The 18,965-nt window shown below is 45.1% G+C and overlaps 1 protein-coding gene across 1 annotated transcript in view; it reads right to left on the reverse strand.

The window, feature by feature from the left end:
- Positions 1 to 18,965, reverse strand: part of slc30a6 (solute carrier family 30 member 6) — a 108,761-nt gene that overhangs the window by 88,932 nt on the left and 864 nt on the right. Inside the window, exon 2 of the mRNA XM_055639538.1 lies at positions 15,406 to 15,443. Coding sequence (XP_055495513.1) covers positions 15,406 to 15,443 — 38 coding nt within the window. The remainder of the gene's footprint in view (positions 1 to 15,405; positions 15,444 to 18,965) is intronic.

An 18,965-nucleotide genomic window follows, 5' to 3' on the forward strand; every position in this document is an offset into this window, starting at 1 on the left:
TTTGAGAATTCATTTTTAACCAAAGACGAGGTCTCAGAGGATTGGAGAACAACCAATGATGAAGCGGGGTTGATAGAAAAATTATTGGCAAAGATTCATAGGGACACGATTGGAAAAGTATGGACTTATTAGGGAGAGTCAGCATGGTTTTATACAGAAGAGGTCATGTTTTACAAACTTGATGGGGTTTTAGGAGCTGACAAAAATGTTTGATGGGGGTATGGCAGTGGATGCTGTCCACTTGGCCTTTGGTGAAGCATTTGACTACATGCCTCATGGTAATGGTACACTGATCAAAAAGATTAAGGCAAATTGGATTTATGAAGAGATAAGGAACTGCAGATATTGGAATCTTGGGTGAAGCAAAGTGCTGGAGTAACTCAGTGGGCCAGGTAGCATCTGTGGGAGGCATGAATTTGTGACATTTTCATATCACATATCCATTGTGATATCTGATGAATATCACATATCCATCACATATCATACTCAAGGGTCCTAAAAACAAAGCGTCACATCCATTCCTTCCATAGATGCTCCCTAAACCACTGATTTATGGCAGCACTTTGGAATTAATGAAGACTTGGTAGATTGGATTCAAAATTTGCTTAGGTGGGATATTATTCAGAGGGGAGGTCTGTGACCAGTTGTGTTCAGCATGATTAAGTGCTGGGACCGGTTATTGGTAATTTACACAAATGATTTAGTTTAAAATATAGGTGGCAGACAACACAAAAAATGATATAGTTGTTGACAGTGAAGAAGGTTGTCAAAGGATACTGCAGGATATATGGGCGTAGATGTGGCAGCCTTTAACCTGGACTAGCGCGAGGTCACTTAGGGAGTTTGAATGTCAAAGTTAAGTGCACAGTAAAAGGCCCCTAAGAAACACTGATGTTCAGTGAGATCTTGGGGTGGGAGTCCATAGCACCAACGTAGCAACACAAGCAGAAAGGGTGGTGAAGGCGGCATACGCATACTCGACTCGTCAGTCATGGGACTGGGTACAAGTCAAGAAGTCATGTAGAGAGATGAGCACAAACTAAGAGATCATATCATAATTTCATTCTCTTAAGCATGACTCTGAAATTGCAAGAGGACTTCAACGTATTCAGTTGTACACGAGTGCCCTTAGATAAATTTGCTTTCATTTATTCCCTTTGTAAATCCATCTCAGCACCGATTTCTCATCTTTAGAGCTCCTCACATTGTGCACTCTTCCTCAAACTGTTAAGATAACTTATCATTGTTGTGTTTTTACAATAGATTGAAGTCTCATGGATTTTTCTATCTAATTACCTCAATCTCAAGTGCAGAAAAGCCACGTTCTTACTTTTGTTTAAATATAGTTCCTGCCTCGTTATTCATCCCGTTTCCTGTCCTTCATGATCTTTACTCATATTTTTCACTGTTAAAGCACAAATACTTTAAAGAAAATTCAGATTAGAATGTTCATAATGTATTTTTCTTTAACTTCAAGGATGAAGGGAAAGACTGAAAATTCCCAAATATTTTAAAGTCTCAAAAGTTAAAAAAAAAACATATTGTGTATGTGCGTGCGTTAAACTGTTATTAGCTCCTGGTCTGCTGGAGTGAGTGGACTGTTCACTATTGTAATATATATTAAATGCATCTACAGATTCCAGTCTATTTAGGTCTATCAAAATATCCTTCATCCCTTATAACAAATAGTTAAGCCCATGTCATATGTTCCTTATGATTGTTATGTTCAAACTCGACCCAGGCCTAACATTATATAATATCTTATCTCTAGCTCAGCTTTGTTTACCTATCTTTGAGCCATTTCCTTCCATTATCTAGTAGAAATGTCTCATATACATCAGCGAGACCAAACATAGATTGGGCGATCGTTTCACTGAACACCTTCGCTCAGTCTGCCTGAACCTACCTGATCTCCCGGTTGCCAAACAGTTTTAATTCCCATTCCCATTCCCACACTGACCTTTCTGTCCTAGGTCTCCTCCATCAGAGTGAGGCTAAATGCAAATTGGAGGAACAGCAACTCGTATTTAGATTGGACACCTTGCAGCCCAGTGGTATGAATATTGATTTCTCTAACTCTGTAATCCCGGCATTCCCTCTCTCGCGGTCACTCCCTGACCCAAGTCACACCAGCTTCTCATTTTCAATCAACAAACAGCTAACAATGGCCTGTTTCCTTTATCTTCGTTACTTTTATGTATATCTTTCATTCATTGTTCTTTATCTCTCTACATTATCTTCTATACCTCTCGTTTCCCTTTCCCGCAACTTCAGTCTGAAGAAGGGTCTCGACCCAAAACGCCACCCATTCCTTCCATCCAGAGATGCTGCCTGTCCCTCTGAGTCACTCCAGCTTTTTTGTGTCTGTCTCAGAGCCTTAATTCAACCATCACCACAGAAAGTGGGAAAATAGAACTAGTGCATGCAGGCGATCAATAGTCGGTGTGGACTCGGTTGGTTGAAAGCTCCCATTCCATGGAAAAAGACAACAGCTTCAAGTTCCTGGATGTACATATTTCTGATGATCTATCCTGGGCCTGGAACATTGATGCATCACAAAGAAAGTTCATTTTCCACTTCCGTACAATTTCGAGAAGATTCAGTATGTCAATGGATACTCTATTTAACTTCTACAGGTGTACAGTAGAGTGCACGCTATCATGTGAGTAGCCTACAACACAATGGTATGAATGTTGAATTTTCCAATTTTGTGTAATGCGCAAATGTGTTATTTTCCCACTCCCACCAGTTCATCAGAGTTCTCCCACCCTTTGTTCACAGTTTCCATCCTTTCTCCCCTTAGTTACCAAGTCCATTACCCTCCCCCACCTGGCAGATGCCCATCACTCACACACTTACCCACCTGGGCTTCTTCTCCTTTGGTTTATCTTTCCTACCCTCTCCTGCTCCCCCACCAGGCTCTATCTGCCCATTATCCCCTTCACCCTGGTTGCAGGGAAATATTGATCATTCCTTTGCCTCCATAAATGCTGCTTAATCACTGACTTTTTTCCAGCAGTTTGGTTTTAGCTCTTACGCTCACTTTAGGAAATCTTTTGCGACAGTATTTTGCTTCTATTTTGTATATACACCCATATTTCATGTCACCATTGCACTTGATAAATCTTTAAACATTATCTTTGATGTTGAATCTCCCCCTTCCGCCACCCTTAGAACTAAAATAACTACATTAGTGAGCATTAACTGCAGAAACTAACATTTTGAGCAGAAGACAAACTGCTGGAGGAACACAGTGGGTCAGGCAGCATCACTGGAGGGAATGGACAGACTAAAGGTTGGGAACCTTCTTCAGAATGATGTCGAGTGAGGGGAGCTGGGGGAAAAAAGCTCATACCCACCATTCTTTTCTAGCTTTTTCTCCCAATTCCATCTACCTGAGAAGGGTCCCAACCCGAAACATTGCCTGTCCATTCCCTCCACGGATGCTGCCTGACCCGATAAGTTCCTTTAATAGTTTATCTTTTGAACTAATCTAGTGTACAGTGAACTAATCTAGTGTACAGAGTCCTAATCTAGTGTACAGTGTATTCAGAAAGTATTCAGACCCCTTCACTTTTTCCACATTTTGTTACGTTACAGCCTTATTCTAAAATAAGAGCTTTGGCAGCGATTACAGCCTTAAGTCTTCTTGGGTATGATGCTACAAGCTTGGCACATCTGTATTTGGGTAATTTTTCCCATTCTTCTCTGCAGATCCTCTCATGCTCTGTCAGGTTAGATGGGGAGCGTTGATGCACAGCTATTTTCAGATCCCTCCAGAGATGTTTGATCGGGTTCATGTCCGGGCTCTGGCTGGGCAACTCAAGGACATTCAGACTTCACACAAATTCACTCCTGCGTTGTCTTGGCTGTGTGCTTAGGGTCGTTATCCTGTTGGAAGGTGAACCTCTGCCCCGATCTGAGGTCCAGAACGCTCTGGAGCAGGTTTTCATCAGGATCTCTCTGTACTTTGCTCCGTTCATCTTTCCCTCGATCCTGACTAGTCTCCCAGTTCCCTGCTGCTGAAAAACATTCCCACAGCATGATGCTGCCACCACCATGCTTCACCGTAGGTATGGTATTGGCCAGGTGATGAGCGGTTCCTGGTTTCCTCCAGACATGACGCTTGGCATTCAGGTCAAAGAGATCAATCTTGGTTTCATCAGACCAGAGAATCTTGTTTCTCATGCCTTTTGGCAAACTCCAAGCGGGCTATCATGTGCCTTTTACTGAGGAGTGGCTTCTATCTGGCCACTACCATAACGGCCTGATTGGTGAAGTGCTTCAGATATAGTTGTCCTTGTGGAAAGTTCTCCCATCTCCACAGAGGAACTCTGGAGCTCTGTCAGAGTGACCATCGGGTTCTTGGTCACCTCCCTGACCAAGGCCCTTCTTCCACCGATTGCTCAGTTTGGTCGGGCAGCCAGCTGTATGAAGAGTCCTGGTGGTTTCAAAGTTCTTCCATTTAAGAATGACGGAGGCCACTGTGCTCTTCGGGACCTGCAATGCTGCAGAAATACCCTTCCCCAGATCTGTGTCTCGACACAATCCTGTCTCAGAGGTCTATGGCCAACTCCATCGTCTTCATGGCTTGGTTTTTGCTCCAACATGCACTGTCAACTGTGGGACCTTATTTAGACAGGTGTGTGCCTTTCCAAATCATGTCCAATCAATTTAATTTACCACTGGTGGACTCCAATCAAGTTGTAGAAACATCTCAAGGATAATCAATGGAAACAGGATGAACCTCAGCTCAATTTTGAGCGTCATTGCAAAGGGTCTGAATACTTATGTAAATGTGATATTTCAGTTATTTATTTTCAATTACTTTGCAAGATTTCTAAACACCCGTTCATGTTTCTTCATTTCGGGGTATTGTGTGTAGATTGATGATTACATTTTTTAAAAAATCCATTTTAAAATAAGGCTGTAACGTAATGCGGAAAAAGTGAAGAGGTCTGAATACTTTCTGAAAGCACTGTACAGGAGGGAACTGCAGATGCTGGTTTTACACCAAAGATAGACACAAAATGCTGGAAAACTCAGCAGGACAGGCAGCATCTCTGGATAAAGCAGATCTTCAGATTCTGAAGAAGGAGGGTCTCGACCTGAAACGTCACCCATGCCAGAGATGATGCCTGTCCCGCAGAATTTCTCCAGCATTTTGTTTCTAACTAAGGTCCTAATCTAACCAGATTGGTGAAAGAGATTAGTTTTACAATGGCTCCACCTGGTGGATGAGTCCCCCTTTTCAAACGTAGACAAAAATGCTGGAGAAACGTAGCGGGTGAGACAGCATCTATGAAGCGAAGGAAATAGGCAACGTTTCGGGTAAAGATTCTTCTTCATACTGATGTGAGGGGGGGGGGGGGGGGGGGGGGAATGCGGAAAGAAGAAATGAAGAGATAGTGGGCTGAGGGAGAGCTGGGAAGGGGAGGAGAAAGTAGGGACTACCTGAAATTAGAGAAGTCAATATTAATACCGCTGGGGTGTAAACTACCCAAGCGAAATATGAGGTGCTGCTCCTCCAATTTACAGTGGGCCTCACTCTGGCCATGGAGGAGGCTCAGGACAGAAAGGTCGGATTCGGAATGGGAGGGGGAGTTGAAGTGCTGAGCCACCGGGAGATCAGGTTGGTTAATGCGAACCGAGCGGAGGTGTTGGGTGAAGCGATCGCCAAGCCTACACTTGGTCTCACCGATGTAGAGCAGCTGACACCTAGAGCAGCGGATGCAATAGATGAGGTTGGAGGAGGTGCAGGTGAACCTCTGCCGCACCTGGAAAGACTGCTTGGGTCCTTGAATGGAGTCAAGGGAGGAGGTAAAGCGACAAGTGTAGCATTTCCTGCGGTTGCAAGGGAAAGTGCCAGGAGAGGGGGTGGTTTGGGTGGGAAGGGACAAATTGACCAGGGAGTTACGGAGGGAGCGGTCTCTGCGGAAAGCAGACAGGGGAGGAGATGGGAAGATGTGGCCAGAGGTGGGATCCCGTTGGAGGTGGCGAAAATGTCGGCGGATTATTTGTTGTATGTGACAGCTGGTAGGGTGGAAGGCGAGGACAAGGGGGACTGCCCTTGTTACGAGTAGGGGGGGGATGGGGAGTGAGAGCAGAGTTACGGGGTACGGAAGAGACCCTGGTGAGAGCCTCATCTATAGTAGAAGAGGGGAACCCCCGTTCCCTGAAGAATGAGGACATCTCCGATGCCCTGGTATGGAACACCTCATTCTGGGTGCAGATGCCGCGTAGACGGAGGAATTGGGAGTAGGGGATAGAGTCCTTACAGGAAGCCGGCTGGGAAGAAGTGTAGTCCAGATAGCCATGGGAGTCAGTGGGTTTATAGTCGGTGTCGGTCAGTAGCCTGCGATGGAGATAGTCAGGTCTACAAAATGGTTGGGAAATGTCGAAAATGGTCCAGGTGTATTTGAGTGCCGGATGGAAGTTAGTGGAAGTTAGTGGTGAAATGGATGAAGTCAGTGAGTTGTGTGTGAGTGCAGGAGATAGCACCAATGCAGTCGTCGATGTAGTGGAGGTAGAGTTTGGGCATAGGGCCATGGTACGCCTCGAACAAAGATTGTTCGACATACCCTACAAAGAGGCAGGCATAGCTTGGGCCCATGCATGTGTCCATAGCTACGCCTTGTATTTGGAGGAAATGGGAGGAGTCAAACGAAAAGTTGTTACGGGTAAGGACCAGGCGGAGGAGAGTATCAGTAGACGGGGATTGGTTGGTTCTGTGGTCGTCGAAGAAACGGAGGGCTTTAAGAACCTCCTGGTAGGGGATGAAGGTGTAGAGTGATGAAGATGAGGGAATGGGGGCCTAGAAAACGGAAGTCATGGAGTAGACGAAGAGCGTGTGAGGTGTCTTGAACATAGGTAGGGAGGGATTAAACCAGGGGGGATCGGATGGAGTCGAGGTATGTGGAAATAAGTTTGGTGGAACACGAACAGGCAGAAACAATTGGTCTGCCAGGACAGTCAGGTTTGTGGATTTTGGGGAGAAGGTAAAATCGGGCCGTGGGGGCTGGGGAACTAAGAGGTTGGAGGTTTGGGAGGGCAGGGAGCCTGACGTGATGAAGTTAGTGATGGTGCTAGAGATAGTGGCCTGGTGCTCGTCTGTGGGGTCAAAGTGCAAGGTTAAGGAGGAGGAGGTGTCTGAGAGTTGGCGCCCGGCCTCAGCCTTGTAGAGATCAGTGTGCCAGACTACCACGGCACCTCCCTTGTCGGCAGGTTTGATCACCCAGTCTGGGTTGTTCCAGAGTGAGTAGAGGGCTGTACGTTCAGGGGGGGGGGGGGGGGGGGAGGGGGGGGGGGGGGGGGGGGGGGAGGGAGAGGTTAGAGTGAGAAAGGGGAGTGGAGAAGTTGAGGCGGTTGATGATCTGCCGGAAGTTTCAAATAAAAAGGTTTAATGCCGGTAGATGAACATGAGGGGGAGTCCAAGAGGAGGGGGTCCGTTGTAGACGGGAGAAGGGGGCATCAATGGCGGGCGAGGACTTCTTCCCATGGAAAAACACTTTGATGCGGAGACGACGGAAGAGCTCCACATCGTGGCGGACGTGGAACTCATTAAGGTGATGACGGGGGGGGGGGGGGGGGGGAAACAAAGGTGAGGCCTCTGCTGAGGACAGACCATTCAGTATTTCGAGAGGGGGATGTCAGGAGGGATGGTGAACACACAGGGTTGGGGCCGGAGGAAGGCAGATGAGTGGACCGTGGCCGAGGCGATGTCTGGTAGGGGGGGTGGTAAGGGAGGAAGGGGATATGAGGACTATAGTGTGAGTGGGGAAGAGCTGGGGTCACATGGTTTGAGGGGGAAGGGGAAGAGCCAGTGGAACAACCACTGAGGTTCCATGTGTTAGGGGGACGAGCACTAGGACCCAGCACAGTTAGACCTCGAGATGTCAGAGTCTGCAGCGTGGAGACTTCAAGACTGGTGCTGAGCCTAGGATCTGCAGTTCCCTCTTAAACAACCCCTTTTTCAAACTATATGTTTAGAAAAGGACAAAGTATTGGAGTAACTCAGTAGGTCATGCAACATATTTGGAGCACAAAATGCTGAGTTATACTCTGAAGTATTTATATGTTGGAAAGTTACCAATGAACAAGCCCTTTGTCCTGCAACACTTAGTCCAGTTGCATTAGTTGTAAAGTCATTAAATTCTCTGTCTCACATCGAGCTAGCAAGTAGCACTGGTTAAAGACCCGTCCAAAGAATAACCCAACCAGAAACGTACCTATCCTTTTTCTCCAGAGACGCTGCCTGACCCGCTGAGTTACTCCAAAACTTTGTGTCTTTTTTTGTAAACCAGCACCTGCAACTCTTTGCTTCTACATTAAGCAGCATCGCTGAGGCAGTATAACTACCCACTCAGCTCACAAATTGACTTGAATTGGCTTTTAAAAATTAAAAACACCATTCAATGTTAAGGGTGCTACATGTTCAGATTATTGCAAAGTTAACATTGAGAGCAGAGCAAATTGACATGGAAAAATAAATGGGATACAGATTCACCACATTAAACAAACCTTTATTTATGCATTAATTAATCCAAGACTGAAAATGTCTTATGTGTAATGACCAATTTTACAAGGGAAGAACTCTGCATGATATTCAAAAAATGAATGGAAAAGTATAACCTGCGATCTTCCATAGAATTTAGGCCCAATGCTAAACATATTGCAGATATAACCAGGGATGGCAACATATATATTTTTTGGCAATGTAAAATTTTCCAAGGAATATTTATCTTTAGTAAAGTAGATCTATTCTGGGTACCTTTAAAACAATTTAAATGAAATATTTTATTACAGTCCAATTATTTGCAATCAGGCTCTTCGGCTCTTCACTCAACAATAGTCACATTATATTTTCTTCACATTCTCCACAATTCCTCACGGATTCTACCACTCACAAGGGATTATCCAAATATATTTGGGAAATAGGAAGAAATCAGAGCAACGGAGGACACACATGCTGTCACAGGTAGAATGTGCAGTCACTCACACAGTCAAACATTGGAGGTCTGGATTAAACCTGGGTCATTGGTAACCAACCTATAGCTGTGAGTTAGCCACTGTGCTGCTCTTTCTTGTTGTGTGTGTGCGCAGCTTGTTTCAATAAAGTAAGCTGTTTTTGAGAACTTATGTTTCATTCTGCCTTCCACTATTCCAGAGGGGGTGTAAACCCCTCAGTCTTACAGCAGATGCCCTCCAGTGCCTTACCCAAGTTCCTATTCTTAATGTGCATGCCCCCATGAGCGCTATCAGCTTGGCTCTGGAGGAAATTGCAGCTGAGCCAAACCAGCTCTTGCCCAATATCTACACACATGCATTTTCTAGCAGATGGAAATGGATATAGATGAGGAACAAAAACCCTAGATAATTTATTCTCTCTCACCCAGCTAAACCAAGGAAGCAGCACAACATCTGCCTGGGTGAAATCAGCTAGCATAAACTGGATTGAGTCATTTTATTTAATTTCTCCAGAGATAAAATGGCTATGAGTTTGTATTCAAGTCAGCAATAATAAAATAATTAACTTGTGTTTTCCAAAACTCCTTGTGGCTTAATAACATTTCAATTTAGAGCATTATTTTGCACTGTGTTCCATAATGTACTGATAGGGTATTTTAGACTTTAGAGATACAGCACAGAAACAGGCACTTCAGCCCACCAAGCCTGCGCTGACCAGCGATCGCCCCATATACACACTAACACTTTCCTATACACTAGGGATCATTCAAAATTTTACCAAAGCCAACTAACCTACAAACTGTACGTCTTTGGAGTGTGGGAGGAAACTGGAGTACCCGGAGAAAATCCTCGCGGTCACAGGGAGAAGGTACAAACTCCATACAGACAACACCCATAGTCAGGATTCAACCTGGGTCTCTGGCGCTGTAAGGCAGCAACTCTACTGTTGCACCACTGTGGTGCCTGCAAATTGTTTTAGTTAAAATCAGATTAAGATGCCAAGAGTTTAAGATAGATATCAAGCAGGAAAACAGGCAAGAACTACGAGTTTGGGGAGTACAATGGTTAAAGTAGAGCTTACATCAGGAGTCCAGACTATTTAAATCCTACAATGGCAGGTGTGGAACTTAAATTGAGATTAATTAAATAGAAATGGGGTGGCACAGTGACTCGGCCCCGGCACCAGAGACCCAGGTTCCATCCTGACTATGGGTGCTGTCTATATGGAGTTTGTACGTTCTCCCTGAGACCTGTGTGAGTTTTCCATTGGATCTTTGGTTTCCTCCACACTCCAAAGACATACAGGTTTTGTAGGCTTGGTAAAATTGCAAATTGTCCATAGTGAGTGTAGATTAGTGTTAATGTGTGGGGATTACATGGTGGGCCGATAGGCCTGCTTCCATGCTGTATCTCTGAACTAAACTAATCTGGATTTAATGTGTAGGAAAGAACTGCAGATGCTGGTTTAAATCGAAGGTAGACAAAAAATGCTGGCATGACTCAGCGGGACAGGCAGCATCTCTGGAGAGTGGACCCGAAACGTCACCCATTCCTTCTCTCCAGAGTCCCGCTGAGTCACTCCAGCATAATCTGGAATTAAAGCTAGTATCAGTAATGATATTTGTGAAACTTCTAATTGTTCTAAAAATCCATTTGATTGATTCATATGAAGGACATTTTCCATCTTTACTTGCTCAGGCCTGGACGTGACTAGAGACCCACATCAATTCAATTGACTCTCAACTCCACTTTGATAAGGTCCTACATGCCATTTATGAACAATTAGGTATGAAAAATCGAACAGTATACAGAACAGTACAGCACAGGTACTGCCGCTTTGGCCCACAAAGTATGTGCCGAACATGATGCCAAGAACAGCTCTTATCTATCTGCATATGATCCATATCCCACCATCCCCTGCATATTACACATGCCTATCTAAAAGCCTCTTAAACGCCACTATCGCACGTCAATGAATAATTAAACGAACAAATGAACTATAACATGTGGAACTTTGGCCCAACTTGCCAATGCCAACTACATTGCCCCATCTGATCTAGTCCCATTTGCTTGCATTTGGTCCAGATTCCTCCTAACCTGTCTATTCAAATGTCTTTTAAATGCTGTTGTTGTACCTATCTCAGCCACCTCCTCTGACCAATGATTACAAATACCCACCACCCTCTGAGTGAAAAAGTTGCCCCTCAGGTTCCTATTAAACCCTTCCCCGTTCACCTTAAACCTCTGGTTCTTGATTCCCCTACCCTGGGTAAGAGACTCTGCACTGTCACCTTTATCAAATCCCATGATTGTAAACACTTCTATAAGATTACCTCATCGTACTGTGCTCCAAGGAGGAAAGTCCTAGCCTGCCCAACATCTCCCTATAGCTCAGACCCTTGAATCCTGGCACCATCCTTGCAAATCTCTGCATTATTTCCATCTTAACGACATCCTTTTTGTAGCAGGGCGACCAAAGCTGAACACAATACTCCTAGTGTGGCATCTCTAAAATCTTGTACAACTATAATAGAACACCCCAACTCCTATACTCAATACTCTGACTGATAAAGGACAATGTGTTGAAAGCCTTATTTACCACCCTATCTACCTGTGATGGCACTTTCAAGGAACTATGTACATGCACTCCTAGATTCCTCTGCTCTACAATACTCTCCAGGGCCCGAACATTCACTGTGAAGACCCTGCCCAGGTTTGATTTCCAAGAAATGCATAGTTCCCTTTTTTTTTTTTACATTATATCAGGGCTGCCAACTCTCACGCTTTGAGCACGAGACTCACGCCCTCAAGCAAACTCTCACGCCCTCACGCTCATCAGAAATTTCTCACGCTCAGTGGTGAGAAATTTTGTGATCAACGAAAATGTCAAAACTCGGATAAACTGCCTGGTCCGCGGGTGTTGGAGAGCAGGGGCTGCGGGAGGGATGGGAGCAGAACCAGCGGCCGGAACAGATGCGGGGAGCCGGGACGGACGAGTGTTTGCCGGGGCCGGCGTGTCGCTCGCTGCAGCTCTGGCCATGGAGCACTCCGGACAGTGCATGTCCCGGGCGTCGGAGGCGTCGGAAGCATTGCCTGCTGCCGCTGCCGCGAGAGTCTCTGTGCCGAAGGGACAGACTCTCAAAGGGAGGTGGGAGAGAGAGAGAGGGGAAGGAGACAGGGAGACAGTGGGGGGCAGAGAGAGGAGGGAGAGGGGAGAGACGGGGGGGAGTGAATGGAGAGAGAGAAGAGGGAGGGGGGAGAGAGAGGAGAGAAAGAGGTAGGGGAGAGAGAGGGGGGAGAGTGAGGTGGAGAGGGGGGGGGGGGAGAGAGAGGGAGAAGAGAGAGGGTAGGAGAGAATGGGAGAGAGAAGGGGAAGAGAGATTGGGGGGGGGCAAAGAAAAAGAGATAGAGACAGAGAGAAAGAGAGGGGAGAGAGGGCAAGGGGAAGAGTGAGGTAGGAGGGAGAAATGGGGAATAGATGGGGAAGGAGAGAAGAGGAGAGAGAGAGAGGTGGGGAGAGAGGGGGAGGGAGAGAAGAGAGAGGGGGGGAGAAGAGAGAGGAGAGAGAGAGAGAGAGAGGGGCGAGAGAGAGGGAGAGAGAGAGAGAGGGAGAAGAGGGGGAGAGAGAGAGAAGAGGAGTGGGAGGAGAGAGAGGTAGCGAGGGTTGAGAGAGAGAGAGGGGGAGAAGAGAGAGAGGGGGAGAAGAGAGAAGAGGAGAGAAGGAGGAGAGGGGAGAGAGAGAGAGGGGAAGGGAGAGGGGAAAGAAGGGAGAAGAGGGAAGAGGGAGAAGAGAGAGGGGGAGAGAGGAGAGGGGGAGAGAGAGGAGAAGAGGGGAGAGAGAAGAGGAGAAGAGAGAAGAGGGGAGGGAAAGAGAGAGAAGAGGGGGAGAAGAGAGAAGAGGGGGCGAGAGAGAGAGAGAGAAGAGGGAGAGAAGAGAGGAGAGAGAGGAGGAGAGAGAGAGAGGGGGAGAAGAGAGAGATAGAGAGGAGAGAAAGAGGGAGAGAAAGAGGAGAGAGAGAGAGGGGGAGAAGAGAGAGAGGGGGAGAGAGAGAGAAGAAAGCGAGAGGGAGAGAGAGAGTTAGGGGGGAGAGAGGGGGGAGAGGAGAGGGGAGAGAGAGGACGAGAGAGAGGACGAGAGAGAGGAGAGAGGAGAGAGAGGACGAGGAGAGAGGACGAGGAGAGGAGGACGAGAGAGGACGAGAGAGAGGACGAGAGAGAGGAGGCGAGAGAGAGAGGACGAGAGAGAGAGGACGAGAGAGAGGACGAGAGAGAGGACGACAAGAGAGAGGACAAGAGAGAGGACAAGAGAGAGGGGGAATAGTAAGGTGTGAGGGAGAGAGGAGGGAGAGAGGGAGAGAGAGGGGAGAGAGGAGAGGGAGAGAGAAAGAGAAAGAGAGGGGAGAGAGAGAAAGACTGAGATAGAGAGAGGGAGAAAGAAGAAGGGAGGGGGAGAGAGGAGAGAAAGAGAGGGGGAGGGGAGAGTTAGAGGGGAGAGAGAGAGAGAGAGAGAGAGAGGGGTTGAGAGGAGAGAGCGGAAGAGAGGGGGAGATAGAGAGAGTCTCTGTGTCAAATTTACCCAGGTGACCGGCATGGATCAGGCTGCAGCTCGGTGCATCCTGGAGGACAACCAGTGGCTGCTGGAAGTAAGTACCAAGCACTGGGTAGAAACGGTGGAAGGTAGTGAACTTCAAATGGGGGTGGTTGGAGAAAGCATCCTGCTTGCTTGCTAGATTTTCACTTACTGTAACTGCAGGAAAAATGTTCCTGATGTTGGGGGCGTTCAGAACCATGGGTCACAGTTTAAGAATAAAGGGGAGGGGGGGGGGGGGGCAGTTAGGACTGAGATGAGGACAATCTTTCTTCACGTAGAGAGTTGAGAATCTGTGGAATTCTCTGCCACAGAAGGCAGTGCAGGCCAATTCACTGGATGTTTTCAAGAGAGAGTTACATTTAGTTCTTGGGGCTAACGACATCAAGGGATATGGGGAAAAAAACAGGAAAGAGGTACTGATTTTAGACGAATAGCCATGATCATATTGAATGGCAGTGCTGGCTCGAAGGGCCAAATGGCCTATTCCTGCACCTATTTTCTATGTTTCTATGCTTGAGTATATGGCAATAAAACTCAATCACTTGATTTTGAAGCATTCATGCATGGTGGAGGTATAATGTAGTCATAGAGTGATACAGTGTGAAAACAGGCCCTTCGGTGCAACTTGCTCACACCCGCCAACATGTCCCAGCTACGCTACCTGCTTTTGGTCCATACCTCCAAACCTGTCCTATCCATGTATCAGTCTAACTTTTTCTTAAAATGTCCCTGCCTCAACTACCTCTTCTAGCAGCTTGTTATTGTATTACTGTATTACTGTATTTTAATGTTGTTGTTTTACCTGCTTTTAACTATTTATACTGTTCCATCAGGGACTGGATTGTTTTTAGTGTTATTATGTTCTGAAATGTTTTAAATTTCATGTGCGATGCTCCGGTATTCCCTGGGAAACGTCTTTTCATTTTGCACTGTACAACTGTTGCTTGCAAGATGACAATAAAGATTGATTGATTGATTGATTGATTGTTCCATACACCCATCACCCTTTGTGTGGATAGAGTTGCCCCTTAAAAAGTTACCTCTTAAAAATACTTCATACAAAAAACATTGAAATCATACTTCTACAGTGCACTAAAACATGATTTTAATACATCAAATTTGAAAAAGTTCCTACCCTTGTTCCACACCCTCTCCCCACACTCGGTTGCTCCACTCCCTCACCGGATACTCCCAAGGCCAGTGATCAGTGATCGCACAGCCTCCCCCCTTTCAAAAACGCTCCAATCCAATTTAAAGCATATATATTGCATTCAAGTGTAAGTTAAAAGACTCGCTACAGTGTGCACCATATTGCACAATTTCAAGCTGAAAAATGCAAATGTTCCTTACCAATGGGAGAGGGACACCCTCCTTCCCCCTCCCCCCCACCCCCCCACCCCGTCCTCCTCCCCCCTCCCGCCTGGTCTTTCCCAATCTCTACCCCCCCCCCCCCACCCCCCTCAGGCATCGTCTCTCGCAAATTTCTCACTCCCAACTCTCACCCAATGTTGGCAGCCCTGTTATATGTTGATAACATATTACTATATTACTACCTCCTTCTACCCACCCACCTCCCCATCATCCCCTACACAATATACGCAACTGGATTCATTTCAAAATGGCATCCACATGAGAATTATTAACTTGGAAGTTCAGTTAACGAACACTCAGAAAGCACTGCCAGATAGCATTAGTTGATTAGCAGCATTTCAAATGTCATCATCCTTTCCAAATACACTCACTAGAACAGGACAGCTGCAGGCTAGGCATGGGAGACTTAGACTAGCACAAGACCTACATCGATAGAAAACAGGAGGAATGGTGGCCAATGTTGATATTGTACTTACCAAAAGATACGTACTTGTGTCCAGTCCTCTTCTGTGCACTGGAACAACAAGGAAGGCGTGGAATGGGTTGTTATAAGAGTGTTTGCTTAAGACACTGGAATAAACTATCCTTTTAAACTCCAAACAGAAAAGTAGACTTATTTTTAAAGAAAACTACCCATTTCCCCTCCCCATAAGGATGCCCAAAAGGGCACATTGTTGGGAGAGTTCTTGGAATGTTCCAACTCTTTGGGTGCTTAGCATTTTTCATAAATTCATGTCATAGATGCTGAATTAGGCAATTTGGCCCATTGAGTACTCTGACATTCAATCATGGCCGATCTATCCTTCCCTCTCAACCCCATCCTCATGCCTTCTCCCCATAACCTTTGACACCCTTACCAATCAAGAATCTGTTAATCTCCATTTTAAAAACATCCAAAACTTGGCCTCCACAGCCGTCTGTGGCAATTAATTCCACAGATTCATCAAATAAATTTATCCTAATCCCCTTTCTAAAGGTACGTCCATTTATTCTGAGCACATTCTGACATTGCACAGTATATTCAAGATATCAGTCCACTTCACTTGCTATTTTTGGAGCGACAGCCAAGGGGGGAACTACTGGATGAGAGCACCAGGATTATAAACATCTATCAAGCATCTTTTTTTAATGTAAAAGCAGTAACAATGTGTGCAGCATATTTTGTTACTGGGGGGGGGGTAAAAGAATTGCTGACATTTTGGCTTGAAACCCTGCGTCCTGATGGGCTGACTGACAGGCTCCTGTCATTAGTCATTCGTTTATTGTCATGTATGCCGAGGTACAGTGAAAAGCTTTTCTTGCATGCTAACCAGTCAGTGGAAAGAGAATACACAATTACAATTGAGCCATCCACTGTGTAAATATACATGATAAAGGGAATAGCGTGAATAACATTTAGAGCAAGATAAAGACAGTAAAGTCCGATTAAAGATAGTCTGAGGGTCTCCAATTAAGTAGATGGTAGTCCGGGACTGCACTTTTGTTGTTGGTAGGATGGTTCAGTTGCCTGATAACAGCTGGGAAGAAACTGTAGATGCACACAAAAGGCAAGAATAACTCAGCCGGACAGGCAGCATCTATAGAGAGAAGGAATGGATCGGGACCCATTTCGGGTCGGGACCCATCTTCAGACTGTCTCTGAATCTGGAGGTGTGCGCTTTCACACCCATATCTTTTGCTCGATGGAAGAAGGGAGAAGAGGGAGTGGCCTCTTCTCAACGTTCTCAACATATTTAAGCAATTTCTTGGCCACATCAATCTGGAGGCCAATTATGTTCCTGAAAGGAACCAAATAAATTTCAAGGGAATAACTAAGACGAATTTAAGAATCAGAACTACAAATCCTTCCAGCTGAAAATTAGCCAAATCCTTTAGCATCAATCGACTAAAATACAAAGGAAATCAAACATTTTCAAGGAATATTGTGATAGAGCACAGGAACAGGTCCTTCCGCCCAACTCATCCATGCGACCAAGATGCCCCATCTAAGCTAGTACCATGTGTCTGCATTTGGCCCATATCCTTCTAATTCTTTCCTATCCTTGTATCTGTCCAAGTGTCTTAGATGCTGTTATACTACCTGCCTCAACTACCTCCTCTGGCAGCTCATTTCAAATACCCACCACCTTCTGTTCTAGAGAGTATACCAGATAGTTCTACTTCAAAAAAAAAGCATAATGTCGCTCAGGATTGCTCATCAGGACCCAGGAATGTGAACACTGGAATTTAACAATAACTTTTCACCCAAGCTGGATTTGTTATATCCACCCATCATCAGCCCCTTCCTTCCATAATGGAGCTGGTACAGCACCAGAAAATTGTCATTTAGTAGACTTGTGCTATGGAAACTTCTTATAATAGCAATTCAGTTCATTCTTAGTCTGAAGGAAGGGTCCCGATCCAAAATGCGACCTATCTGTTCCCTCCACAAATGCCGTCTGACCCGATGAGTTACTGCAGCACTTTGTGTTTTGCTCAAGATTCCAGCATCTGCAGTCCCTTGCGTCTGCAGTTAATTGTATCCTCAGCTCATATTTAGTACCCTTCCACTTATTTTTCCTAAATACATGTGCGATTCCTTTTGGAAAGCCAAAATAAATAGATTTTCCCATTTTGAGTAACCCTCAGATCACAATTACCGGGTGTGAAGTTTTTCTTCACATTACCTTTGATTCTTGTGCTGATTGCCTTACATCTGCTAAATCTAATTCTCAACATTTAAACCAAATAACTAATATTGCTTAATTTGAGTTGTATATTCTTTTTTCAAAACAAAACAGTCAATTAAAAAAAAGTTTGAGAGGCAAAGATACGGTCGACAGTCTGAACGTTTCTTCCCACGACAAATTAAAAAGTCATAAATGACAAATACCACAGAAATTCAAATTCTCCAATAATAACGAGAACATCAAGTTTAGAGAGCCTCTGTTACTTCTGACAAAGTGCATCTGTCTTCTGAATTTAAAGCTGAGAAGAATCTTGAAACTTCGCCTATCTATTCCATCCAGAGATGCTGTCTGACCTGCTGAGTTACTCCAACACTTTGTGTTCTACCCAAATCTAACTAACCTCTCTCTGTCTGTACTGTAATAATTAAGTGATCTTTTGATCTTGGCTAAGACATTCCATGCTTTAGTAAATGTTTTAAAGAAATAATCATACAAAGAAATGCAAAGAAAGTCTCCCATTGTATATATTGATAAACAGCAGGGATGACGTCCCAGTTAGGTGGTCACCACTTATTCCTTGACCACTTACTTATTTTACATATTGTATACTTTAACTTTTAACCATTAATCATTCTTGCAAAATTTAAAAAAAATGTATCAACAGCATTTTGCCTTTCCTTTACAAAATAAAGGTATGCTCATAAGATCCAGACTTCATTAACTTATCCACCAATCACTGCTCCTCACTAACCAGTCCTTAATGGGTTTGTTGGGCCATTTCAGAACATAAAGTCAACCACATGGTTGTGATCATTGAACAATATAGGTTTATGTAAAAAGAAAAATTAGCCCAGGTTCAACAATACTGGCTGGGGGTATTGGGAGATCGAGGTGTAAGTGAATCTGGATGTGGAATGGGTAAGAATGGATGTCGGAGGAGAAGATAATTGATTTAGATTGCTGGTGACGGGAAGGGAAATTACTGTGGTGAAAGGATAGGCTAGGGTTTGGATGGAGATTGCTGGGGCTAGGACTGGATGGAGTAGGGTGATGGATGTCAGTGTTTGGAGGGTTACTAAGTGTAAACAAGGAAGTTCCAGAACGAGGGGTCACAGTTTAAGGATAAGTGTGAAGTCTTTTAGGCCCGTTATGAGAAGAACATTTTTCACACAGAGAGTGATGAATCTGTGGAATTCTCTGCCACAGAAGGTAGTTGAGGCCAGTTCATTGGCTATATTTAAGAGGGAGTTAGATGTGGCCCTTGTGGCTAAGGGGATCAGGGGTATGGAGAAAAGGCAGTTACGGGATACCGAGTTGGATGATCAGCCATGATCATATTGAATGGCCTACTCCTGCACCTATTTTCT

The sequence above is a fragment of the Leucoraja erinacea genome, chromosome 8, assembly GCF_028641065.1.
Source record: "Leucoraja erinacea ecotype New England chromosome 8, Leri_hhj_1, whole genome shotgun sequence".
Taxonomy (NCBI): domain Eukaryota; kingdom Metazoa; phylum Chordata; class Chondrichthyes; order Rajiformes; family Rajidae; genus Leucoraja; species Leucoraja erinaceus.